This window comes from Netta rufina (assembly GCF_964035555.1).
Source record: "Netta rufina genome assembly, chromosome: 5".
NCBI lineage: Eukaryota > Metazoa > Chordata > Aves > Anseriformes > Anatidae > Netta > Netta rufina.
In genome coordinates, this window is record NC_140128.1 from 45,099,178 (window position 1) to 45,126,673 (window position 27,496).

At 47.8% G+C, this 27,496-nt stretch overlaps 1 protein-coding gene across 5 annotated transcripts; it reads right to left on the reverse strand.

Annotated features, from left to right (window-relative positions):
* Positions 1 to 2,632: 2,632 nt before the first annotated feature.
* TMEM86A (transmembrane protein 86A) lies at positions 2,633 to 24,707 on the reverse strand. 5 transcript variants are annotated; one of them, XM_084288028.1, is made up of 3 exons: positions 24,610 to 24,699; positions 7,525 to 7,789; positions 2,633 to 3,270 (listed from the first exon to the last, which is right to left on the reverse strand). In XM_084288028.1, the coding sequence occupies exons 1-3, from the start codon at positions 24,628 to 24,630 to the stop codon at positions 2,843 to 2,845; spliced, it is 714 nt and encodes a 237-aa protein (XP_084144154.1). In that variant the 5' UTR covers positions 24,631 to 24,699; the 3' UTR covers positions 2,633 to 2,842. The 5 variants fall into 5 exon arrangements, 1 of the variants encoding a protein (XP_084144154.1); XR_014618491.1 differs by lacking the exons at positions 2,633 to 3,270; positions 7,525 to 7,789 and adding exons at positions 21,177 to 22,004; positions 23,187 to 23,246 and having other exon boundaries at positions 24,610 to 24,707; XR_014618493.1 differs by lacking the exons at positions 2,633 to 3,270; positions 7,525 to 7,789 and adding exons at positions 21,177 to 22,004; positions 23,187 to 23,318 and having other exon boundaries at positions 24,610 to 24,695.
* Between the last annotated feature and the right edge of the window lie 2,789 nt (positions 24,708 to 27,496).

Consider the following 27,496-nt stretch of genomic DNA (forward strand, 5'->3'; position numbering starts at 1 on the left):
CTGTCCTAACTAGTGTCACCTGCAGGCCTCTGCAACCAGAAACTGCACTTCTGACAGTCAGTGGGTTAGAGAGAGCAGGTCTACTAATGACACTTAAAAGATCCTTTTGCAAGTTTCCACAGAACCTAGAAGTGGAATAGGACAGCAAAGAAAGCCAAGATGGAAAAGCAACCAGAAAAGCAACTCAGTTATCTTCAGAAAAGGGAAGATGGCTCATTTCCAGAGGGAAAGAAAGTGGTAATGGCTCAGATTGAAATTCTAACTTTTAAATCACAGAATGGCTGAGGTTGGAAGAGACCCCTGGAGGTCACCAGGGAAGCTCAGGGTGCACGGACCTTCTCTGAATAACTGCTGGATCAAGTGTGCTGGACTGACCCAGACTGAAAAGTGCTCTTTGTTTATATGCTGGGAGAATGGTGTGGTTCACCTCAAATGCTTAGATTTCCTCTTAGCTTGGTCAGTCTGTTGCAGTAACAGATTTTCAAATAGTCAAGCTTAGTAACAGAGGGTGACATCCGCAAAGAGCTACACTACAGGGTTCAAGCTGCGGCCAGGAGATAAGCAATGTTGATGAATGAAGATGTTTTATGGCTCTAAATTCTTTTGCTGTTTACTCCAGGCAGGCCCCCATACACCAGTGAATGAATACTGACAGTATTACACAACAGCATTAAAGGGAAGAGATTACACCAGACTGTGCTATTTACAATGCTTTCCCTCTCAACAATGCAGCTGACCTCTCTGATCTCTCTCTGAAAAGCAGCAGATGATTCCACGGGGTCAGGATGGTTAACCTAGATTTTTGTAATACTGGTTGCATTGGCACCAATGCAGAAGTCATGGGGGGGGCAATGCCTGTTCTGTACCCAGTCCCAACAGACAAGGCTGGGGAGGAACAGGAGCCCCACTTAGCACCTCTCAGCACCAAGGGAGAAGCTAGCAGGGTCAGTAACATTTCCTCAGCTGCCCCCTGGCCCCTCTGCCCTCCCTGCAAAGAATTCCTGCTCTGCCACCTGTGCCAGGGACTCAGTGCCAGGCTTTTGCCAGGAATGGTCTGGGCACGCAAGGTATGGCAACCATGGTACTTTTCATCTCACGAGGACAATCTGGAAGGCTGCCCATCCTGTTTGCCCGTACAAGATTGTGCAAGGGGTTATTAGGACCTGCGTGGATTTGAGTCACGTGCATGCAGTCTGTTTTGGTTGTCCCTGTTTGGCCACAGGTTTGAAGAGGTGCTAGAACCCTTCGCTATCTCCTTAGCATGCCCAGATGCATTCATTGTGTCTTAAAAACAAGCCACTGGAGGAGCATCTCAGCTCACAGGAGCAGCCCTGGAACGGACAGAAGGGAAGACCACATTTAAGAGAGTTTCAAACAGCAACACAGCTTGCTGTCAGATATCCCAAATAACAGGAAAAAATGCACATACGATCACAAATCAATCTGGTGTTAAAGGAAAAAAAAAAAAAAAACAGGGCAACCTCTTTCTATATCTTTTTAAGAGAGTAAAGACAGAAGTAATCTTGCTTCAGCAGATGGGCAGACAAACCAAGTGAAGAAATTTGGGTCAGAACGAAACAGGCTTTCCCAGCCCTGATGGCTCTCACATTGTCACTAATCTGTGCTTCCTTCAAGAAGGAAGAGGCAGGCACTTTGAACACACAGGGCTGTGCTTTTCATAACACTGCTGAAAAGGGGCTTTCCAAAAACAAGTGGTGCAAAGCTGATCATGTACCACCAGCTGGCAAAACACAACAACAATCTACAAAATCAGGGCCCTGACTAGCCATTTAAGGCATGGGAAATGCTCACACAGAGATGCAGAAGAGATGCTGCAAGCAGCAGGATCATTAAACTTAATGAGTATATGGAATGTTATCTGTTAGAATACTGGGAAAGAAAGATGTAAAGGCTTAGATTCCTATCTGCTGTACTAGAGATAAATAGGAAGCATCCTCCAAGTCCTGCTGTAAAAATCAAAATTCTTCATGTGCCCATGACAACTCAGCTGTCGCTGGTGGCTGCTGACACCACGCATTTGCACACACATGGTGGGGCAGAATGCCCTGGCCTACCTACCTAGACATCCCTGAAATCCCACCAAGCTCCAAGTTCTGCCATATGTATTGACATCAACTGGTGTCCGCAGACCTGCTCTGAAGCAGCAATCAGCCGCGATCAAAGCACACAGCATTTCATCTCAGTGCATCTCCTGCTCTGTGCTCTCTGCCTGGTGTTTTGCTTTCTTTCTGGTTCTGCTAAGGGCTGCCCCACATGCTGCTGTTCACTCCAAAGCTCAGCCCTCATCTGAAATTGCTGGTTTTGCTCTCGCTGCAGGCTTCCTTTCAGCAGAGGCTCAAATAGCTCCAGTTTGTGTACTGAGTTCATAATGCACAAAAACAGACTAACTTAAACGTTGGTTAAATTCATTTTACCTATGGCTTTAGCAGAGATCTGTGCCTGTCTGCCTCCTATTGAAAGCAAGTTTCCTAGCACAGTGAGTGGCCAAAGCTTCTTTCCGTTCTTTCCCTCCTAATTCCCAGACATTCAGCATCAGTTTCAAGACTAACAAGTAAAATGCAGTAGTACAGCACCTCCAAGGAGGAAAAGTTGGATGAGTAGCTACTGCAGGGACAGTCTAAGCTTTCTGACGTGGACTCCACACTGAAGTAAGCTATATTCAGAGAAAGCCATTGAAAATAAAGCCCCAAAGGTAATGCTTCAAAGAAGCAAAATCAACATCACCAATATGCCTAGAGAAATGGAGATCTCTCTCAGGGGTGAATGCAGCTACAGCACCTGAGATATAACCCACATTGTTCACAGACTGTTGGCACTCCACCTAGCTCCTCTTTTTGAAGTCCTCTTCATCTCTGCTCTCTACAGCTGACAATGCAATAAGCATTTGAGCTGCATAGTAAGTAGCCATGATGATGACACGCGAGTAGGGCACAGGAAAGCAGAACTTGTTAACTGCAATGGTCAGATCCGACACCATGAAAAGCATCGCGCCGATGCAAGCCGAGAGCTTGGTCCATGTCCAGAGGTCGTTGCACAGCTGCATGCCGGCGACTGCTCGCCAGCCCATGAAGCCGATCAAGGCGATGTAGACAGCTACCAGGTAGGTGAATGGGCCCGAGAGGTAGGAGTACAGGAAGGCATAACAGGAACTGCAAACAAGGCCCATCAAGAAGCCGGCCTTCAGGTCCAAAGGCTTCATGCCGAAGGCTGAGGAGTACAGGATGTGTGTGATGGCGAACATCAGCAGACCTAGAAAGAGGCATTGACAAAGCAAGGGTGACTTTCATCAGTGACTGGCAGTCAGTAGCAAAAGAAAACATGGCTATATTGGATGTGAAATATACAGCAACAACTACAGGCATAATGTCCTTCCTGTGTTACAACCCTTATTTGATTAAAGCAGGAACCCTACTGCACACTTGGGACCATTTTAATATAAATATCTGTGCATAGGAGATCAGCCTTAGCATCAGGCTTCTGCCCTAAGAAAATACCCCACTGCATCTACAGCTGCAGCTGAGTATGACTGTTGTGGTGCAAGCCATTTATGCCAAGAGGCCAGGTGAACCAAGCTGCTGCAGAAGAAAAAAAGCTGTTTGCTTTTCAGATGTTCCTCCTCCCTGCTTTGGATGGAAGAGTGGGAGCAAGGCAGAGCAAAGATCATCCTCTCTCAATATCTGTCATCTGAAGCATTTCACTCCTAGGTCACGTGTGGAACAGGAAGGCTGGAATCAGAGCAGCATCTGAACAAAATGCGAGAAGATAGCGATCCCTCTGAATTCAGACATAAAATCTAACCGTATTTAGTCACAAACCCAAAGGCAAGGCACTCAGGGACTAAATCTGGCTTTTACTCCATCTCTGCCCATAGCTAGGAGAAACCTAAGCTGGAAAGGAGCAGCTGACATATTTCAGGGATTTACACCAATGTGATCTGCCAACAATGTTATGGCTGTTTGTAAGATTCAGAGGAACCTTAGCTGGAAACAATCAGTGAATATAAAATGCCAGCTTCTCTTTGAAGTGAAGCACCCCTGAGAAATCCCAGATGTGGTTACTGGAAGGTACGGCCCATGTGTTATTCACTCGCTACTAATCCAGTTGACAAAAGCTGTCACCATGTGTCAGTACAGCTGCTGACTGCTACTTGTCTTGCCAGTTGTACGTAGCAGGCCCCAAACTGAGTCCAGCTCCTCTGGTTCCCAAGCCTGTGTGTGGCACAGCTAAAGGCTGTTCCACTTCATCTGGGCAAGGTTGTTAGAGTGGCTGGATGTTTTCATGCAGCTCTAAACCATGAAACAGAGAAAAGGGTCTGGGAAACTGAGTCCTCCAGCAGGACGCTTGTTTACGTTTAAAGCACAACACTGTGGCATAAAGGGCAGCTGCTAAAACCTGCCACTGGCAGACATCTCTTCAATCTAATGCTTGCTGAGGCATCTTGAAGGGGAAGTGTCTCCCAGCCTTCAGGAAGGACCAGATAGATGTCTGCTGGAAGCTCAGCCACAGTGAACAAGAGGGGAACCCACTGGAGGGAGAGAGCTAGTTGTGGGGTCTGGTCTGCAAGGTGAGAACATGGACAGTGTGAAGGGCAGTGCAAAGAAGGGCAAAGAGAAGGTGATGTTTCGCTGAGCAGTTACACATCATGAGCATAGCACTGAGGGAAAACAAGGAGGGATTTAGGACGAGCTGTTTATAGTGCAGGAAAGGTTAGAGCCATGGGGGTGGTAAGGAGGGGAAGGTTACTTCGCCCTAGCAGTGAGGAATGATTTTTCCTTCAATGGCATTATGTGGAGAGTGCTGGGATGGGAACTGAAGAATGTGTTGTCCTTCATGCAGGCAGCTGGCAGCGAGGGGGAGGAGAGGAAGACAGGATGCAGCAGCCAAGCAGAAGTCCAGAAAGGTAGGAGGGGTTTTGTGATACATGGTGAGGCTGGCTACAAACAAGTCAGCTCTCAGGTTTGCTCATTCGACATCCACAAATCAAGCTAGGAACTGGGGAAACCTGTGTCAGCTGTACAGGGAGGGGGGGTGCATTTCTCTTGCATTTCTCAGCCTTCGGCTCAGCCCTCTGAGCACACCAGACAGATCAGCCTTTTCCCTCTGTCCACTTCCTTCTTCTCTCTGCTTTATTCTGGGATACCTAGATGGAATCAGAGAGCCCAGGTTTCCTTCCCCCTCCCTGCTTCTTGAGTTCCCCTCACACTGGCAATGGGTCCTTTCTGCTGGTCCCCGTCTTCTTCACCAAATGCATAAATTGTTTGTAAGCGTCTGCTATTAAAGGATGTGGATGTTCACACTGTAAACTGTCTTCTAAATCCAGTAAGGCACTAGTCAGAAAATAGCTTGTTATTAGTGGATTGAAACAGCAAAAATGAAAGAAGTCAAGTGTGCCAGGAGTAAGTTCCCAGGCTCTCACTTCCCTATAAAATAATGAACAAATGTCCTTTTATAAACTCATTGTCTCAAAAGCTATTCATCTCAGCCCAGTTCCCAACCCTTCTTTCTGCCTGAAAGCCATAGAAGTACATTTTTGTCTAATAATTCCTCTTATTCCCCTGAAATTTGAAATTCCCACAAAGATGTCAAAAGTTTCAATGTCGTCAGTTGTCAACAACAGCAGCCTGCTGTATTTTAAATCAGACAAAATACATTTTGCAGGCAAGGTGACAGAGTAAGTGGGGTGGTACACTTTATCTGCTGACAGCTGAAACGCAAATGTTAGCGCTTCAATACAGAAGGCAGTAGCTCAGATTAGGACAGACTGAGGCAGACAAGAGACAGCTAGGATCAAGGCAGAGATTTTCTAAACGGTCTAAGAGCTAAACAAACATTCTTCTTAAATCAAGAACAAAAATGGATCAAAACCCACAAAGCAATGCATCTCATTTGTGAAAAAAAAAATCCAGCTTATTTGCAGATTAAAACACTTTAACTAGACACTGAATTGCTGTGACAAGTCAACCTTCCTCTAGCATTAAATCAGAGAGGGGACTCAGAGAAATCCCAGCTACGGGAACAGGGAACCTCTGCACAGCCTTTGTACAAAAACAGTCACGGTGAGAATTGGGTCTTCAATGTTTTCCAAGCCACAGCTCAAGAAGCAACTCCAGCAGGCAAAACAGAAGTACGGGCATTTGGGCCGAGGTGACTTGTGCTGAGCCAGGCACCCCTGTTAGGAGGAGGCCCATCGGTGGGAATGCCAGCACCCTCAGCACAAATGGGATGGTGCCCCGAGAGATGGATGGAGCTTCTCAGCAACATGGCCAAAGTTCAGCCAAATGGATCCAGTCCTCAGGGCCTAATCTACAGTCCAACAAAATCAGTAAGAGTTTTTACATGAACTTTTAAAGAGATCTGGATAAGCCCTTGGGAAGCAGGATTAAAACCAGATTCAAAGCTTTTGGCATTTCATATCTGGCATTTCACATACTTTCCTCTCATAAAGAAAGCAAAGCTTGTGGGAATTCCAGAATTAAACTAAATACTGACCTTATAAAAGGGGTAAAAAATAAGACTTTAACTTTCAGAGCTGACAGCAGCACAAGTCAGAAAACTGGCCCCGTCTCATCACATTTTCCAATGGGACAGTCACAGGTGGATGTTAAATAAGATCCCTGCTGGTGAAGTTGACTTCACAAACCCCACCAGTACAGTTAAGTGAAGGACTCAACTGCTGCTGATTTCTTGTGACAGTCCAAGGCCATGGGGAGTGTTGCTGCAGGCAGACTCAGTGTGGCTTTAAATCATTAATCTAAATCATTATGTTCTAGTCTGCAAACAAGTGAAATAAAACAAGCTTGTTTTGCTCTGAGAGATGTGGATCTTTTTGTAGAGATGACAGGGTGTCATGGTAAGGTTTGCCCTCAATTCCCCATCATTTACATGTCTTGCAAAACCAGCTCCCATATTTTTACAACAGGCTGCATGATTCATGCTGATGAACCTGCAAGTAGGACAAGATTTCTGATGCTTTGGTTCCTAACATTCACTTAAACACCTCCAGCGGGCTACAGGCTTGTCTTTTAAAATTTAAAGATCTTCTCTATCTGTTCTCTACTGAAGATCTTTGCACCATACATCTTATTTCTGCATCCTTACAGAGAAGGGCTGGCAGATCTCACTGCAGAGGGACAGCAGGTAGATACTTCCTGTAGCTTCATGGCAGCTGCTGAGTGCTGTAAGTTTTTGACTCTTCCCCGGACATTCTGCTCATGCCACTTTCCAACTCCTGCCAGCTGAGACGCTATGAGCACGTGCCAGGGAATCAAACTTGCACCAATTACCTCTATGACTCCAGGGCACCTCCAGATAAGCTCGAGAGACTCATCCATGATGTGACTCCTCTAACTGCAATGGATTTTAGTCTAGGGATGAGTGCCTCACACTACCAGGCACTTAAGCTGTACATGAATAAACAAAACACGTGGCCAGCAACTCATTACTAAATAAAGAGAGTAACAGCCAAGCACTGTGGCATCCCTTTAAGACTCACACTGCACTCACCATGAATGAAGTAGCCCTGCTCCTGCCAGATGAGAAAGGCATCTCCCACTGCTGAGAATATCAGTCCTGCTAGGATGCGGCTGGCACTCCGGTGTGCCACTAAGAAGTTAATTCCATGAGCCAGAAGGAAAACCCACAGGCAGAAAATGGGCAGACATTTGATTAGGGCACTGAACCAGGAGGGGCTGGAAGTTGGCAGCCAGAGGACAAAATAGACACAAGTTGCTTTGAAGAAGGGCACCAGTTTGGGGCCTTCACTCTTCACCTAAAAGGAAAAAAAAAAAAAAAAAGAAAATGAAATTAATAGGACCATCAGAAGCATCAGTGGACTAAACTACAAACAGACTGTTTCCTTCCTTTTGAAAGCTTCCTTTTTTTTGTATAACGTCAGCTAGCAGCATTTCTACCCGAGAAAAAGGCTGCTTGAACTTGACTAAAATCTTCAACCTAGACCTTTGTGAACTTCTGAAAACACTTCTTGGCTGCCAGGATGGGTTTTGTGTGGTGGAGATGGAGGGAAATTTAGATACCTCTTCTATTTATTTATTCTACTGAAAACATCTAGGCTATTAGTCAAACCTCACTGGTGGTCTTTGCACCTGTCTTGTACTTAGACTAACCCCTTTTGTACACCTACTTTCCTGTAGCTGGGAAAATACTGCACTCCCCAGGAGTGTCCCAGCAGCAAACAAGCCAATGAAAGTGCTAATAATCCCTCCTGGCTTGGTATATCCTCTTGCTTAGCCAGTTGCAGATCACCTTGGGGATACAACATCCCTTCTAACCCGTTGTCTTTCCTGCCCCGTAGGCTCATGCCTGGAGCTTGCTGTCAGCATCACCCCGTGACTTCAAAGCCCATCACATCAGCCTCCAAGGTGGGGATATCACTTCCTCAGCTGACTACTAACACCATGAATCACGTGTTGCTTTGTTCTAGCATTACGCTAATAATACACTGTCCATATTGCAGGAAATGCTTTGACTCAGGTGTCTATTGTGTAAATACAGACAGAAAAATGCAGCATGAGCACTGCACTGTTCACAACAAAGACACAACAGAGACAGAGCAGAGAGCTACAGACTCTGCAAGCTGGGTCTGCTCTCACCAGCTGCTCAGCTGGGAGCACTCTGGACAGTCCTAATATATATACTGTGGTCACCTGCCCTGCTGTGCTTCTTCTGCCTTTTAATGCCACTGGGGAAAACCTCACATGAGAAACAAAACTCCTATTTTATTTTCTTCTGGAAAGCAGCTGAGGGCTAAAAAAAGGAGCAAAGGAAGAGACTGTGATTGCCTTATGCACCTGCAGTGTTTATGAGCTACGTCCAGGAATGTTTTAGGACGCCTGCTTCCTCCTGCAGCTAAGGCAGTGCAAAATCTGGGGTGCACAGGCTGCTGCAGGGGTTCACTCTCAATCTTGCCATTTCTTTCATCGAGCAAGTTTTCAACCCTTAGTATCATGACATCCTACTACTTGTGGCCAAAGCACAGAAGCCTCAAGAGGTCATGGGGAAAACTTAAAGGCATCAGAGCTGGGTTCACACTGCAGAGCCCATCACAATCTGAATATCCATGCTATGGTTGCTTATCTTATGCAAGGACTCCATGCTCCAGAAACCTGAAAAAGAACTGTTGGCCTTTTTTCCCAAATCACTTGGCCCTGTTTTGTGGGACTCCATTGCCATGACACAGAAACAGCGTCCATTTTCCTCTGATGCAGTGTATTTTGGTGCAGACACCTGGAATGGCTAGAGACTCTACAGCAAATGACTCCATGCGTACAGTGCTCAGTTAATAAAGCCTAAACTCATCAAAATTCAGCAGGTTTTACAGACGTAAGTGAAAGGAATTGGATGAAGCTGGGAGGCAGAGGCAGAGGCAGTGGAGGGCATCTTCACATGCAGTGTCTAAAAAGGGAATGCGATCTCTGAAGCAGCAAGACCATAAATAAAGGGCATCCTGAGAAGACAGTGCTTTCAAAATTGTTCTCACATCTGATGGAAAGTTCCCCAGCATATCAGCAGTTTCTTAGCATCAAGGTATTTCATTATTCCTGTATACATTATTCATAGGCTATTGCCAACACAATTTTTAAACACTCCATTAAACAACCAGGCTACACAACTCACTCACAGAAGGACATCAGAAAGCCGTTAACTTTCTTGTATTACACGGGGAGCCCATCTTGAGTCCTCTACTTCGGTTGTCTAAATTAATCACCATTGACTACCTCTTGTCTGCGTTTCTTGGGAGAATTCTGCCAGCAAATACCAAATGAACTTGAAGTAAAAGTCATGAAAGCCCATGTAGTCTCAAAGCACTGAGTGTGCTTGGGAACTATCAAGTAACACAGGGGGAAGAGTGGAGACAAACCTCCTCCTCCTTCAGACCCAGCACCCTTCCCTTCCAAGGTCACTGAGATAGTCCCCAGCTACCTCCACAGCCAGGGCCTGGCTCCAGCTCTGCCCCCTCCCCTCCTGTGAAATCTTTTTGCTAAAAATGTAGTTGATCACATTCATCCTCTTGCAGTTGCAGGCAACAGATGACAGCACTTCTGGCAGCATCTCCCCTACCCCGCCGGCTGTGGAGCATCCCTGCTACACCACAATGAGCCCGTGATCTCCAGTCAGGAAGACTAGCTCCCAAAGAGAAAGAGAAAAAGAATTTGCAGCTTCAACAGTGCTCCGGGTTCTTGTAACAGTGTCTGGTAAGGTACGTAACTTTGTATCCCCGAAGACAGAAGTCTATGCTGAAAGACACCGTTCAAGTTCAGCTTTGTTGGCAAAGGACAGAGGCACTGTTGGAAGCATACAGGAGAGTATTTGGGTTAATAAACACAGGAAGTTTCATTTAATACCCCATATTAAAACAAAAACACCTGCTAGGATGTTACCATTACAGTCACAGCTTGCCCTCCCCTGTGCACATGCATGATGAGACAGGTTTTAATTACATTTGTCGTTTTCCCCAGGAACCTCGCCTTACTGAATGTAAGATATGCACTTGTGCAAAAAGATTATGTTTGCTTGGTAACCTTGAAATTATCATTTCCTACTATCTGAATGTGAATTTTCCAAGCCCAACCAGCATTATTTTAAAATAATGGTTTGTATTATTTCCACTCTAGTAACAATTAAGGAATTTTTCATGCATAAGGGTCAGATTCCAGTCTCAGTTACTCACTCCTAACTCTGGAATTTAGGGAGTTGGAGTCCTCACATAAGAATAACCTGATAGACCTAGAAGGGCTGCAGGCTTCTCAGCATTAACACTTTATTCCTTTACAACTTTTCTACGAGTATACTTCAAATTATGTTATTTCAAAACATGCCCTTGCCTATTACTGACTGCTGCGGCTCAGGGGAACCCCTGTGCTGGCTGTGACCAACACAAGTGCCCACGAGGGACACCATTCACAGAGAGGGAGGTCCCCATGCTGCTGAGGTCCACACAGCACATCCTGCTGGGATGGTGTGGTGCTCGAGGTGTTTGGGAGAAATCCTCCAAGAAATGCTGAGGTGACTGAAGGGTGAGGCTTAGGGGTTTCCCTCTGTTCGGACATGTGGCTGGGACCTAGGAAGAGGGGATGGGACAATTTGCCATCTGGAGGACAAGTCACAGCTAGTATTAGGAGGCTGTGTACCAACATGAGTGGAGGCTGTGGCTTAAGGAAAGCCAAGCACATAATCCATGACTGGACTTGCCTGTACCTCAGGGAAAGGAACATTTTTGCTTGGCTGGGTGGGTAAATTGCATCAAACCACCCATCTCCTTTGCACTTGAGTCTCAGAGACAGAACTTGAGATGTGGCTGTGCTGTGGTGTTGGAAAATGAAGTACTTGCTGCAGGTGACAAGATCCTTTTTGTTAATGTATGTGAGTTTTATGGCTTTAAAGCTGGGTTTCACCATTTTGTCATGAATGCTATTGCATTTTTCTTACTTGTTTTCTTCTACTGCTAATTTACTCTCGGCTGACATGCAGTCCAGAAAACGTCTTGAATACAATGACAAAACAATGTTTGCAAGTTTTGAATTTTTGAACTGTGCATAATTCAGGGCAATTTCTCAACTCCTATGATTACCAAGTTATTTAGAGTCTTTAAAAAATAGTTTAAATTGCTGTAAAGCCACTATGCCAGTCGTAGTGAAATTACAGTCAAACTACTATTTATAAATTATCTGCATCCAACCAACAAAACCCTCCACTCTGAGGAAGTTGTGTCTGGGCTCTCACCAAGAGGTGTACACCCATAATCTTCAAACAGAACCTGGCACTGGCACACACAGCTCTTTGGAGGTTTGGGCTTGGATTCCCAGCTCCCTGCTAGGGATGCATAGCTGTACAGTATTCCTTTTTGTTTTGTCCATTCTTACTCTGCTCCAGTTTGTAATATTGTTCATTTCCTTGTTGCTGTTATTCAGCATGACACATGATGCTATCACAAAGGTGCTCCAACCATGCTGTGGTTTGGTATTGCTGTAAGACGTCTTGAGAGGTGAGGCTAGCCGATGAGGAAATACAGCTACAGGAAAAGTGGCAGACCTGAAGAAGTGATGCTGGGTAATAAAGACAGGGAAAAAGTTCCCAGTGTGCAAAATATATACAGGATGTATATATATGTATAGATAACGCCTGCAAGCAATATCTGCAAATTAGTTATTGATGACTCGAGGGGAGCCTGGGAATCCCTGCTGGGAGATCTCTTCTCACAGCTCTCTGCTGTGCACTGGGAGATGCTAACGATTCGCGTCTGTATAAACCAATGTTCATGATGGTGTGCGACCTGGGGACCATCTATGCTGCTCCTCAGCAGTACAGATGGCCTGTGCTGACTGCTGCAGGCATGTAAACAAGCCAGAAAATTACAACCAGCTCCTCCATCCAAGAACAGGCTGCATCCACAGAGGTACATCTATACATGTAAGCCACAACCCTGATTTTCTTTCACATTTTGGAGCCAGTTTTCTGTACCTACATCACAAGTGGGTTCATTCCTGAACAAACGTGTGCTTTCAACAGAGTCGCCCTGAGGGAGGTGACAAGCTTCTCTATGCACCAAAGCACAAAGGGGCATAACAACCAGTGGACTTGAGATAAGATGAAGAAAATCCAGCTGTCACAGGGAGAGAGGCATCTGACTCTTAAGGTATAGAAAATTATCAGAAGCTTGTTGCTTTGAAATGCTGAAGCTGAACAAAGTGCACCTTTTGGAAATATCCCAGGAAACAATGTGGAGTATGTTCTCTTTGCAAGCCCCCTAAATCAGCCTGCTCAGATAATGAGCGTGCAACCTCTGCCACCCAACAGCTGTAAGCCAGCTTACTGCGGAGCTATGGCTCACACCCATTGGGCTGTAAAATGCTGCTTTCCAGGAAAAGTGTTTGAAAAACAATACCCCAGCTATTTCACCAAGCAACATTTGAGCACGACCATGCACGCTGGCCAAAAAAAGCTGGGCTGTTGTCCTCCACCCGTCCCTCCCATTGGCCTTGGCTGGCTGAGTACTGTGTATCCAGGCCTGAGCCACTTCTCCTGGCTTTTGGCATTGTCCATCATGGATCCTGCCTTGGTTCTGCTTTACTGTGACAACAGCCCCTACCCCACTGTGTGTCAGTAAGTATTTATGTGGCTTTGGCGCCGTGTATTATGATGCCACTATGAGCCTATAGCTCATTTTCTCATTCCCCAGAAAATGTGGCTCTGTGCAAGGCACTGCCAATCCTTGGTGCAGTCTGAGTCACAGAGGGTGCTGCTTCAGCCTGGGGCTGGACCACAATTAGGATATAGACTATGTACCTGCAATAGGCTCCTCTGCAGAGCAGTGGGGAAAGCCTGACTTTGTGCTTATCCAAAAAGGACAGGCCTTAAGGAGAGAAGCCTGTGTGTGCACAGATCCTAGCTAGAGGCAGCCAATTTTCACCAGGTCTCAACACCTCATCAGCTTTTGCTAAACCACGGAGAAACACAGCTATGCTGGGCAACTCCTGGCCATAAACCCATGAGCTGACTGCAAGGCCACCATCCTCCGGGTGCTCCCACCCTTGCTCAGACAGTGCAACACCTTTTTACTCCGCAGCATTGTTGAGATAGGAGGGCTGGCTGGGACAGCCCTGAGAAGGCGAGCGCACAGCACTTTGCCTCCAGCTCGGCTCCCCTGGAGGAGCAAACTTGCTCCTGGGAAGAGTCGCTTGCCTTTCGTCAAGAAATGCACTGGCTCATACACGTACCAGGTTGCTTCTGGATAAAATTCTGGGAAAAAAAGCATTTGTTTACAGGGGGTGGCAAAGAGTCACTGAACCAGCCAATCTGCCTGCTTGAAATACTTTGTTAGTGCAACATATTTGTGCAAGTGGGTATTAATAAGAGGGCTTATGCTTGTGTTGGAGGTGCCATGAGTCAAGCATCCAAGGCAGATGGCTCCTGAACAGGCTCCACTTGCTGCGGGAAATTCAGGGTGATAGATGAATGCTCCTCCCCGCAGGTGGAGACAAGGCTATAGAGGCTGCATCTAAAATTGACTTTTATAATGCCTAATAAATCACCCAGGAGAGGAAGGTACACGATTCGCCTTTGGGAGAGCGCTGATAATGGGCTGGTTGGCTGCATCAGGCTTATGCCATGCCCCAAGCCTGGCCAGGCCTTGCGGCGTTTTCTTGCAGCCTTTTCTTGCAGCTGCTGGCACTCCTCAGCACCCAGGGCCTCTGCTTCTCTGACAAGGGTGGTGCAGTGAAACTCACCTCGTGCTCGGCTGCCCAGCCAGACCTGTTTGCGAGTGGTCAAAACACCTGGATTTGTCTGCCAGAAGAGCCTCCATCATTCAGCACAAGCCAGAAGTAACAGGGCTCGGCCTGAACGCTTCCCACCCGCAGAGGGACAATCCTCCCTGCTCAGCCACTTGTGCTAGGGCAGTGGGCCCCAGGCAGCTACTGCAGCCTGGGGGAAAGGAGCCTTTTCAGCTCCTCCTGCAAACTAATGCTGCTTTGTTGGATTTTTTCCTCCCTCCCTGCACCACAGCTGCCTCGGCACTCTCCTCCTCCCCATGGCTCAACTGCATCATCCCCCCCCTTAAGCAAAGTAAGCTCCGGCCACACTTCCCAGCTTTGCTCCAGTGGACCGAAACAGTCAAGAGCTAGAAATACTTGTCTTCTTTTTCTTTCTTCTTTTTCTTTTTTAAGAGAGAGCTATGGCTACTTGCCATAAAAATACAATTAAAATTTTGGCACGAGCCCTTGCAGTCCTTGGGTGGTGAGCTCAGATATATTGCCGTGCGAGTTCTTGGCATCAGAAAAGCACCCTTTGGTAGAGACACAGAGGAGCAGGCAGCGGCTGAGGATTAATCAAACTGGCATCTAAAAAGGGCACCCCCTACACAGCTGCATGCAGAAACAAGAACCACAACAAAAAGTTTTGTTTCCAAGCTGAAATCCTGCCTTACTTGCAGCCAGGTCAAAATTCAGCCTAATCTCCAGATTAACCATGGGGGGGATGAAAACCTGTCAGCACTGAGGTTAAAATCTTCCATACAAGCATCTTCCCCAGGATGTAGCGAGAAGGCAGCAAATGTGGAGCAGCAGGCTCCCCGCAGCTGCTGGCACGTGCCGCCTGGCAGCGGGGCAGCCTTTGCCTGCAGGGTCAGCTTCTCTCAGGGGGAACCCACAGCTTGAATCCCTGCAGCCAGGCAGCACGCCTGGGCACGGCACAGACACCGCACAGACACCCAGCTGAGGGACGTCTTGCCTCAAGGGGCTGGGGAGCCATGTGAGCAGGGCTCACCGTGTCCTGGGAGTGCCGGCACGTGAGACTGCAGATGTGGCTCACAAGGTCTCTTTCCTGATGCTCTCTGAGTGTGATTTTTCCACCACAGGTTGCTGTCTGTCTCTAGCCCAGGACACTGCTCAAGCCCCTACTGCCCAATGCTTTCCTTTAGCTATGCTGTGATGGGAGTGGTTTCTGAAGGGGGTTGTCCTGGACAGGTTATAGGAGAAGACTGAACACACAACCTATGAAAGATATTGAAATAAGTGACTCTGGAAGGTAAAAGAGATGAGGCGCGTTAGACAAGCTTTGTGGCATTCTCCAGAGGACAGGAAAAGAGCTACTATCATGAATCCTTGCAGAACAGTCAGGGAACGGAGATCTGCAGTAGCAGGCAAAGCTGGCAGGTAGGGCAGGAGATGCCAAACTGCTGCTCACACAGAAACAACGCCTGTGTACAACACAAATACAACAGCAGTCCCATCTCGTATTCACTTCTTTAATGAAGAAATTCAGAAGCGCCGGATGCTGAGCAGTTGCACTGGCCGTGCTCACGGGGCTGCTTTCAAGGCTGGTTTGGCTCAGCAAATAGTGTGACCTGAGAGCTCTCCAACGCTGTAGCTCTCTGCTGCTACACCTATGAGTTGAAAAATGCATCTGCAAACACCTGTAAAGTAGCAAGGGGGAAAGCCACCAACTGGAAACCAGAGTCTCACCTTCCACAGACTGCTGCAGGAAACCTCAGAAATGTGAGGGAATGGAGCCATAGCAGCCTAAAGCAGAGGCAGGTGGTTCTGGAGCCAAGGAAATCCAGTCCAGCACATTAGGGCACTGTCTGTGCCACACACTGCATCAGGAGAACACTCTTGGTCTTTGCCTTTTTAACCACAACATTGCCCAAAGCTATACTGAGACACTGGACCACAGTGTTCCCTCCAGCAAATAAGGAAGTTGCAGCATCCATAAAGGTATCTCCTGTCCCAAACAGGAGAAATTGGGCTAGCTCAGCTAACTGCTGTCAACAGGCAGTTGACAACAGCATCTCTGGGACCTGCTTCTACTACGCAGGACCTGCCACTATCAGCAGGGAGCCCTGACACCAGGCGAGGTATCACTACAGCAGCCAGGGCCACTCAGGGTCACAGGGGTGTCTGCCCTTGGCTTCCCAGGGAGGTCTTTAAGATGTGGAAGCCTTTCTTTAGCAGATGCTAACTCTTGAAATCACATGACAAACACATTTCATCCTGAACTTAAGGCTTGGCTCAGATGCATGTTTCTGTTAGGACTTGTTTTGTTTGGGTTGGTTTTGCTTTTTTCCTTTTCCAAGCATCATCTGCTCTGTCTGCTGGGCTGGCACAGGACCACAAGCAGGGCTATTTTAAAAAACTTTTTTTAACCTGCAGTGGAAATGATTGACTCCCCATCTGTAGCAATCCTATAGCTGTCAGCAGTTCTGGAGATTGCTTTCAGAGTGTGGTTGGCAGTGTACCATTGCCAGTGACCAACAATGTCAGACCAGTCAAGAATTTAGATGTCTCTGCAGGGGCCAAGGGACCTGTCACAGACTAATGCTTTCAGGGTAGTCCATTGGCTCTCAGAAATGAAAGAAAACAAAAAAAAATAGCATTTGCCTTCCAGCATCTTATCTCAGAGCAAAGACTGCTTTTCCCTCATGGGATTTCACATCTTCCTTTTTATGAAACAAAAAGCCCCCCAAACATTTCCTTTGCTCACAAAAGAAGCCCCTGCAGATGTTTAAAAACCCAGACCATAATGGATCTGTCTTTTCTCTTTACTCATCAGAGCTGCAGTGCTGTCACTGCCAGGGCATGCACCCTTCCTCAGTGAGCGAGGTCAGATGGGGCTGCATCCCCTAGCGCTGCCTGGGATTGTAGAGGGTGGCCGTGAAGCCACAGGGAGCTTTTCAGGATTCAGCCAACATCCTGGGACGTGCAGTGGTAGCCCCACGCTGTCCCTCTCAGGATGAGAAGGAGCAGGCATGTGGCTTATCATATTAAAATCCAGGTATATTTCTGATGGTTAGAGAAAAGTCTTTGCAGCTCATCCTGGGGGTTGTTCCCAGGCTACAAATGTAAGTTCTCAGGACACTTGTCGTTATTTACGTCACACTCTTCTGCAAACGGAGGCCCTTCCATCCAGAAGCAACTTCTTCAGCAGAGATGATCTCATTTTACCTGCCACCTGTGGGGGATAATGCAAGTCTAAAGAGTGTGTCAGGAATTTGTGCTGCCACAGCCCCGGCAGCTGAAGAGCCGTTAATGTGAAAGACACCAGGTGACACAGACCAGGCTATACCAGCCACACCAGCCATTCCCAAAGACCTGTTAAGGGTGAAACTGCCTCCAGCACCAAAAGGCACTTCTGCAGCTCACCTTTCTGGCTCACGCAAGAAACTCATGCACAGCTGCCAGGAGAGGTTTTTGCAACAGCAAAAGGAAGGCAGGGCAGAGAGAGGAGGGGAAGGAGACTGCCAGTGGCTGGGAAAGCTGGCAGCTCCATGCAAGAGACTTTTGCTGTATGAATCCTTGCAACGGGCTGCAATAAGATCAGCAAAATCTGGAAAATGCAAGCAGGGCTGTGCTGGGAAATCCAGGAGGGAACAGCTTTGCTTGTCTTGTGCCTAATGAATGAAATGTTCTACCTGCATATCGTGGCCTGCAGGCTGAATGCTTGTGAAACGCTGGTGTTAAAATTAGAAGGGGGAATAGCAATGTATCCCAATAAGGACGTGTATTTAGAGAGTTACCACTCCGGTACCTTATAAAAACACACCAGTAGCCCTCCTCGTTTTATAATGGGACCAATACGCTCTAAGGAGGACGAAAGGTCAAAGTATGACAGCGGAGTCACAAAGTTTACTTCCAATATCTACATCGTGTGCCAAGGTGTTGTGACCTGTACCAGCCAGTGTCAGGCACAAATTACATGAAGATTAATTGGACTTTCATGGCCAATTTCAACATGAGGGGGCAGCCAGGGTGCCAGGTGCAAACAGCCTACGCAAACAGGAACCCACGCACTCCAGGATTCACACTGAGGCATCAAGGGTTTCAACTGCCAAACCCCTGCTGCACATACAAATGGCACACAGATGCACACTCACAAATAAACATGCATCTGTGTACCACAGGTATGTCCTTTACACTGAGGGGGGTGTAAGTACATGCATGCACGGGGCACGAACCAACAAACAATCCTGAAAACTTCATAAGCATCAGTTAAATGATGAATTTCAACATGATACTCCTTTTATATCAGGGTTGCAGGGAAAAGCCACACAACCAGCTTAGTTTCTCTTGCAATGGAGCACAAGTCAGCACTGCTATCCAAGAACCCTGGTTGGCTCTGACTAATGCCACAACAAGACGAGAAGACACAAGGAAATAGGGGTAGAGCAGCCAAGCCATGGTGTCAGCCAGCACAAACCCAGTTCTGCTGAAGCCACAGCAGGCAAAATGCCTCATACGAGTCTGAGGATCTGCTCCAGCACGCTTGGCATAGATCAATAGTCTGCCAGACAGGCAGGCTCTCACCTAGCCCACCTACCACCCTGCAGCTCTGGGGGTGTGTGGAACCCGCTCCTAGTCCATGTTCAACATTACACAGAGGGATGCTCTGCACTGACACGCTTGTCATATAGCAGGCTGCCATTACCTCAAATGCTATTTAGATTATGGCAGTATAAGCAACAGCTATAGGAAGGGCACAAGCGGGCTAGAGGAGGCAATAACCATCACCTTCATTTTGGGCACGCTGCAGTAAGCAAGATCTGTATCTTTATTGTAATTACAAATCTAGTGGCTGTTTGTGTGATGTGAAGGGCAGCAGAAAAATTAAGTGCTAATATAATATCTGCGTCGGCCTCCAGGGGGAAGGGAGTTATGTAACTAATGATCTTTTCACTGTTCAAGAGTTTCCACATGCTAGCAGAAGACGGGTGCCAGATGCCATCATTTTCTAAGAGTCTCATTTCACTGAAGTTATTATTTCCTCAGTATTATGCAGTTACCCACAGAGAAAGATAACTTTGGCTCTTCTGTCATACTCGGTGTATTTTGGATATAGATTCTTGACGAGAAAAAGAGAACAGCAGAAACACATTTAGGAGGAATTCTGTGTAAGTACAAGCTTCAGAACTGGACCCGTAATCTTAATACACAAAGCACACTTGAAACAACAGCCACGTGTGACTTGAGTGATACACTTGAGTTAATGAAGCCTTTAATCTACAGCACTGCCTTCAGAAGTGATCAGCTCTAACTGCTTAATGCAACCACGCAGGGGCTGGGAAGAACATTAGCAAAGCTCGGACTTTCTAGCCCCTGGTTTCAGTTACCAGCCTGTCACAGCACCAGCTACAACAGCAAAGGATAATAATATCATTGCAAAAATGCCCAAGTTCAGCCTTAAAAATATAAATTATGGCACACCACTATGCCCAGACTCTTGCTAGCATAAACAAACTAGCACAAGCTGTAGTTCAGTAGGGCCAAAGCTTTTAGGCTCCTCCCAAAAGGTGTGACTCGCATAAACATTACTGAAATCCTGCTAAGCTTACCTGAGGCGACGCCTCCCCCCCCCTTATTTCATTGATTGCAGAGTTTAGAGATTTCTTCTATAATTCATTTAAACAAGCTTGGTTTTTTATACAAGTGCCATATTTTCATAACTGTTGATGTGGTGTATAAATGTGCATGTTTATAAGCCTCCCGTGTAATAAAATCCCAGTTTATGAGGCATTTAAGTAATGGGAAAAAATATAATGAAAGCAACAACGTTGGGTATAAACAAAGAACAATTAAAACATACTTCTATACTGTAAGAGTTCGTTCTTAGGTGGTTGCTAATGCTTTATTCCTTAATGCAGAAATAACATCCTCTATTCAAAAAGGAAAAAGTTGAAATAGTTCAAGGGGTGATCTGGCTTTCTTGTTTTAGAAAGCAGTTTGGCTTTCTGTAATCATCTGGATCAGTAGCATTTGGCCCTTCTTCAGAAGTTCCAGTGTATGAATACCCACCCAATTTTCCATCCCTATTCAATATTTTGCTGGTGAATACCTTTCCAGGGCATACGTTGCTTTTGTGGGGGCATCCAGTTTTTGTAAGTGACCTTCATGCTCCTCCACAGTGACACCCTGCTTCCACCCAGGGGGTGACAGGGGCTGCTCCCAGCAGGCCACCTTGCAGGGGGAAGGCAACAAGGGCTTGGCTTGCTTGATGCAGCCAAAACAATGTATTCTTCCCCAATCCAGCTATATCCATTTAAAGATGCAAGTATGTCAGAGAACAAAAAGGAAAAGATGGGGATTGTTAACAAATGGCTTCTGGGCAAAATCTGTCCCAAACAGGGTTCTGCTAGGCCATGTAAGTCAGTACAGACAGGATGTTGTATGGATGATTGTAGGGATGAAGCCCACAATTCATCTGGTCCAAAAGGAAAAGCAATATCATCTGTACGCTGCCCTTAGAAGAGACCTATTTAAGCCTCTTGATGTCTTTATTTTTCCCATGCCCAGATTTCTTCAAGGTGATGTGTGAAGCTCTATGCTTAGTTTAGCCCTAACTTTATTTAAGAGGAAAATAGGGTCCCTCTGAGCATTATGTAAGTGCTGGAATGACTGCACATCTCCAGGCTCATCTGCTCTGCACTTGCAGCCCCTGCAATCACGATGTCTGATGGGCAGAGAGATCTTTAGGGCAAGGCAGTCTCCTACAGCCCCACGCTCCAGTGCTGAAACCTGCTTACCTGCTACTGGGAAAAAAAAAAAAAAAAAAAAACAGCAACAAGAACAGGAGAAAAATTACTAACAAGGCAGTCTCAGGGAGGACTTTTATTAAGATGAGACCAATGACAACTGAATACGAAGAGAATTAAATCTCACATATCCGTGAAGGAAACATGTTGCTTATTAGTACTGCTCTCCAACCCCAAGCTCTTACCCTACCCACCTTTATGCAGAAATTGTAGCTCTTAATCAGAGCAATATCAGGAATAACAAATTTTAAGCAGGATGCTCCTACTTGCCTAGCAGAATAAGCAGCAAAAGCTTCCCTCCAAGGTGACTTCCAACCAGAGCAAGCATTGCTCACCAGCTGGAGCAGGACCGGCAGACAAATGCATCTTTGCTGCCACAGCCCAGTTCCGTCCAGGTCTGGACTCCAGCATCAGCAGGACCCCAAAGTGTTACCCCCGCCAAGTACCTGGCAAAATACATTAAAAGGAATTTTGGCACCAGGCTCATTTATCCATGGGCACGCTCTTCCCTTATCACATCTGCATCATGCAGCACCAGAGAACAGCTCAGCTAGCTCTGCACCGCGCTGCAGTCTCCCCGTGCGCGTGGGGCGGACGTGCCAAGCCCCCAGGGCACGATGCACACCTGGCAGCTGGCACTAACAAGCAGTCCTACCCATGCTACCTCCCTGGCTTCCTCTCCACCGTTTGTGCCTCCTTGCGTGGTTTCTTCCAGCTATCAACTGTGCAGCAGCTCTGGAGCTCAGTGTTTTAAGTAACCTGTCACGTTTCCTACAGGAGTGTCTTAGTGGGGGTGACGCAGGAGATCAGGTTGTGCCTAAGTAGCGCGGGCCATCTGCTGCAGTTATAAACAAAGGCCATGGCTTTGAAAACTGGAAACAAAATAGTGCCACTCTCAGCTGCGCTCTTCTAGCGTCTTCCCTGTCGAGGCTGATGCTGCAGGACACTAGGAGAGAACATGCATTGTAGACAAATCAATTCAGCTGGCTAACTTATTATGCCTCAGGTGCTGCCCCCACAGACTGTGCCCCCATCACGTGCCACAGCAGAGATAGCCACGCTGGCCCCCAACACCTGATCTATCTATGCAGCAAAAGGCAGTGTGGTACGGAGATAAGCCCTGGGCCCCAGGGGTAGCACCTAGCTGCGGTCACACTGATCACCCGCTGCTGTTCCCTTCAGCAAGTGACCTGCCAGAGGGAGCCCACCCGCTCTGCAGCCACACCACTTCTCAACCCAAGCATGCTCCCAGGCACTGCGCAGTGCTGCACAACGCCGTCCTGGGCTGCCCTGGGTGGGCTGTAACACAGCGGATGGCACAACAGCACCATGCGCTCCTTCGAGAGAAGAGCAACATGAAAAACAGCTAAAGGTGACGCGCAAAGAACAGCTCCTTGACAGACTGAAGGCTGGCAGCTCTTTTTTTGTGATCTCTCCGGAGGATCAGACTAGCATTTGCCAAAGCCCTCCCCTTCCACCTCTACAGCTGTGGTAAACAGCTGCAGCTCTGGTCACAGCTCCCAGTGTCATCATCCCTCCAGCAATCCGCAGCTTCACGCCTGCGTTAGTTGCCTTTGGTGAAGCAAAGAGTTGGCATGTCAGGGACAGAGCCAGAGCAGAACTGTGTGTTGCTGCATGTCAGAAGAGCAAGTAAAGAAAGCACCTTTTTCATCTGCCATTGCAAGTTACGTTCCTGAAGTGTAGTTCCTGTTGTAATTCCCGAATTTCTGAATTCCCAGCACATACCCATGCTTTAATCATTTGCCCTTCTCAAAGCCTACGTGAAATATATGCTCCAGGACCACCCTGAATAACAAGCCTTAAAAGCCAAGTGCTGTCACCTTTGAATTATGAAACAAACTGTGCCAGTTTTTAGCCATTCCAGTATTGTCCCAGGGCAGCATTTCATTTCCGAGGTACAAGTACACAGTTCACTGTAACCAAAAGCATTACTTAGATTAATTTAGCTTATGGCACAGAAGCACAAAGATACCAAGCCTCTTCAGTTATTTTTGAAAAGCATGAGGAAAAAATAAAAAGTAGTTTGGCCTTACAATGGTGTAATGTACAAGCTACTTCCCTCTGTCTCTAAAGATAAAAATCACCCCCAGGCTGCTGATGAACTTACCAGGTACATGTTAACGAAAATTCATCTGAAGTATCAGACAATACAAGCTGCTGTGCAGGGCTGGCAAAGAAATTTGAAAGTTTTGAACCTTGGCTTTGTGAGTTAGGGAGAGGGGAAAAATGGGATTTCTACCTGTGAGAGAAAACACAGCGGAGTCACTGTGATCTGTGCAAGCCATTAACCAAAATACAACAAAACAGGATGACAGCAGGTCCTCAGGGACCCAGAACACTGCCAGTAGGTGTTCAGCGCTGCAGTGAAAGCACCAGGCAACTGTCCTACCAGCAGACAGCTATTCTTACAGCACACAGTGGGCTGCCGGCATACCCAGCCAAATCCCTCGCTTTCTAGAAACAGGAACATGCAAAGCAGCGTGTCTAACAGCACAGCTTATCTGCTGTTCGGGTTGAAAGCATTCTGTCTACCTCCAGCACAGAAGCATCTCCCCTTCACCTGCAGGGCCAGGACCTGGTACTGCCAGTGCAGCCTGGCACGAGCCGCAGCTCCCTCAGCTTTTGCTCCGTCGCGTCACCTATTCACGTCCTCTGCCAAAGGACAGCGCTGAGTTGCTGCCTTATTGCCGGTTGCGTTAATTAAGCTTCATGACTCCCCCATGAGACAGGCAGGTGACACCATCCCCATCTCATAGCCGCTGGATGGTGGAAGTGGCTCACCAGGGAGAGCAGGTGTCGGCGGGAGCTCTGTCACCCCGCAGGAAGGGCTGCGGGACACGGTGGCCTCCAGAAGCAGGGACGGGCACCAGAAGCCTGCTTCCAGCCCAGGTCCCTGTCCCTTGGCCACAGACTGAGCAACACAAACCAACTGTCACAGACCCACCGTCACAGCGGCCAGCAGCAGCGTTGGCCTGAGCTGTCACCTGAACAGCAGAGCGCTCTGAGGGTCACAGCCGTGTGTGAGGGCCGGAGGGAGCGCAGCACAGCGGCCACGGAGGCGATGCTGAGCACGGAGGCAGCGGAGCAGCGGCAGGAGAGAGCTGGGGGCAGCGCGCGGCTCCACGGGGCCCCAGCGCCCCACGAGTGGGGCAGGCGGCCGAGCGCGGGGGTGTCACGGCGGACTCGAGCAGCACCCCGCTAAGCAGACGCGCTGCACACGAAGCAGATATCCCTTTTTTTTTTTTTTTTTTTTTTTCCCTCCCAACATCAACAACAACAAAATGGGAGCCGAGGGCGAGCCGAAAAGCCGCCCGGGGCGGGAAGGAGGCGCACCTCTGGAGACACAGCTGCCGGCGGGGCGGGCCGGGGGCGAAACATGGCGGCGGGGGGCGCGATCCCGCCGGCGGCCGGCAGCCCCCTGAGGGGCACGGCACGGAGCCCACGGCTCGGCACGGCTCGGCTCGGAGCCCCCGCCTCGGCAGGCGGTAAGAGCGGGGAGGGCGCGGGTGCGGGTCCCGCCGCGCACTCACCACAGTGACGGGGGACACCATGTCGGCGGCGGGGCGCGTCCTGCTGCCGGTGCTGGTGCTGCTGCTGCTGCCGGTGCCGGTGCCGGTCCCGCCGCGCTGCCCTGCCGCCCGCCTGCCTGCCGGGCTGCTTTTTTAGGCAGGGCTGACGTCAGCGGAGGGGGGGGCCCGCGGACAAGGCTGGGGGCGGCCCCGGCCCGGCCCCCGCGAGGGCGGGCGGGGGCGGGCAGCCCCCTCCGGGCCCCCCCTTCGGCCCCGGGGCAGGCCCCAGCCCCGTGCCGGCCGTGCCGGAGCCGGCCCCCGCCGCTCCCCCGCTTCTCCCTTTGCCCTCACCTTGCCCGCGGGGCTGCCCGGCCCCATCCCGCACCCAGCGGCCCCCGGTGGCCCCCACGACCCCCGGCCCAGCTCCCCCGGAGGCTGCCGGCCCCCTGCCCTGAGCAACGCTACCGAGCGGGAGGCAGCGGCTCGGGCTGCTTGGGGTGACCCCGGGGCTGCCTTCGGTCTATTTTTACTTGAGGATTAATATTTAAGGATGCAGGAAGCTGCTTTTCGTGTAATATGATCTTGTTCAAAAGTTTCGCCTCATAACAAAACAAACAGGTACTTAAATAGTAGACGATTGAGTAATCTGCTATTTGCAGCCCGAGCAGAAGTCATGCTCGGCATTTATCACATCGAGGGAACATTTTCTTCCATAAAGTGGAAAAAAAAAAATCTATGCGATTCTTTTGCAGCCTTTGTGCAATAAATCGGTATCGTGTTTCCGAGGACAAAATGTTTGCAAGCAGCAGTCCCAAGATCCCAGCCCGGCAGCACGATTGCTCCCAATGTAAATAGCGAGAGGGCAGCCTTTGGGCCGTCACCACCCGATGGGGCTGGGATGGACTCTGCAGCCTGTGTGTCGTTTGCCAGTCTGAGGGAATTCTACCCCAAAACCATACTGCAGATCTGCACCATCAGGTCAGAGGAGCGTCACAGTGAAATCTGTGGTAAGCAAACCTCAATCAGGTCAAAGGATGTGGTTCTCGATGCAGCATGGCCACGGCCAGGGGATTGAGAGCCGGACTTACAATTTCAATTAAAATAGTTCATAGGGCAGTAGCATTTTCATTAGGCAAGAAGAGAGGGATAAGCTTTTCCTTTTCCAGGGAGCTAGATGAATTAGAGGACTGAAAGAAATTTCACAGCTTTTCATGATGAAGGCTTTGCCCTGCTGAAATCAAGGGGGGCAGTCCCTTGTGGGAGCAGCACAAGGCACTGGAGGTATTTAGATGTCAAAGGGTGCCATTGGTTTGATACCATATGGGATTTTCAGAGGGCCTATGGACTCTCAGAACTCGGGTTCCTAATTGCTTTCAAAAATCCTCCTGGGAGCTTGATTATGTCTTGGCATGTAAATATCTCAAAAAAAAAAAAAAAAAAATCTGTTCCTTGGTCCCTAGCCAAACTCTTCATCTGCTTATCTTGGCCTTTTTTTAAGCGATGAGCCAGGCAGTGCAGTGGGTAGGGGCATGTTTGTATTTGGGTATCATCTGTGGTGCTCCAAAACCAGGAAGATGTGATTGGGATGGATGCAGCTTTGCATTCATCCATTTGTTCTGATGTCTTCACTGGTTACCAGCTGAAGCTTTGCCTGGTCTCACAAATCACATATTTCTCTGTGTCATTGATGCAAATGTTCAAAATATGTTAACGTTTAGATGTGGTTTTCCGCATGATGTTTAGCTTAAGGAAACCTACCTGGAAATGAAGGGGAAACCATGTATACGTCCTGACTTTCCTGTCTCAAACAGTTACTGGGAAAATCACTCTCATTAGTTTTGCCTAGGGGAGTTTGACCATTTGTGATTTCCTGAAAGTTATTTCTCATAAACCTTTCAAATATAGAGATTCAGAAGTCCTAACAGCAGGTTTGGCATTTGTATGGAGTGAAGAGGTGACCCCCATGTCAAAGATTTTGCAACCTGTATATAAGGTGAATTTTTGTTGTTGTTTATCTGATACTGGATTGATTTCATGTCATTCACAAGATTATTCATTTTGTTGTCCTTTTTTTCACTATCAAATTCAGTGCTGCATCAAAGATAAGTGATTCCTTCTAAGTTAGGGACATCTTGGAGTATTAATGAGGAATTTGGACATAACAGCAATATCTTACCTTTTATCTAAATGCAATGTCTTAGAACAGGACTTGGCATAAATCCTTTTCCACTGTAGAAACAGCACTCCAAGCAACAGATGAAGGAAGCAAGAGGAATAGATGGTCAATGGCTTCATAACACAGTAAAATTTGTCTTGTTCTGTGCATGCCATTCCTTTTTTTTTTTTTTTTTTCCCTTTACTGGTGTTGCTTCAGTAACCAGATTCCTCCTTTTCAGTCTCCTGTCCTGATCAATACAGGTGAGGGAGATCTCATGGGGCTCACTGCACCATTTTGTTCTCAATCAACTGCAGGGATTTAAAACAACAAGGAAAATAGTTCCAATTTTGTGGAGGTGGTATTTTTAACTCGCTATCAGTAGGCAAACAGAGAACAGTAATCACACGAGCATAAATGTATGGGGGTTGGGTATAGCAAAACAGCGCATTAAATATTTCTTTGCACGTTCCTGAAGATGCTGTTGCTGGGCCATGTCTGTGGTCTGTGTGGAAAAAAAGCAAGCAAGAAAAGTCCCATCTCCAGCAAGGCTGCTATGCAGACATTAATTTTTCTGAAGGATCCCATGGTGTTCAAGCTACTGCACGTAGCCCCATGGCTCTGTGTGCGTGCAGTGGCTCCATGGCTCCTACAGGTGTGTTATTTCTTTATAAAAACAACAGCCATATGTTTCTGTGATAGCTTGACCTTTTTTCTACCCTTCTCTGTGTTATTATTGCACCAGTGTATTCT

Coding starts and splice junctions, on each gene's coding strand:
- TMEM86A (XM_084288028.1), bottom strand. CDS start 24,630: ATGGTGTCCCCCGTCACTGTG. Junction 7,790..24,609: donor TGGTGTCCCCCGTCACTGTG/GTGAGTGCGCGG, acceptor TTTTCCTTTTAG/GTGAAGAGTGAAGGCCCCAA. Junction 3,271..7,524: donor GCAGGGCTACTTCATTCATG/GTGAGTGCAGTG, acceptor GCCTCTTTCTAG/GTCTGCTGATGTTCGCCATC.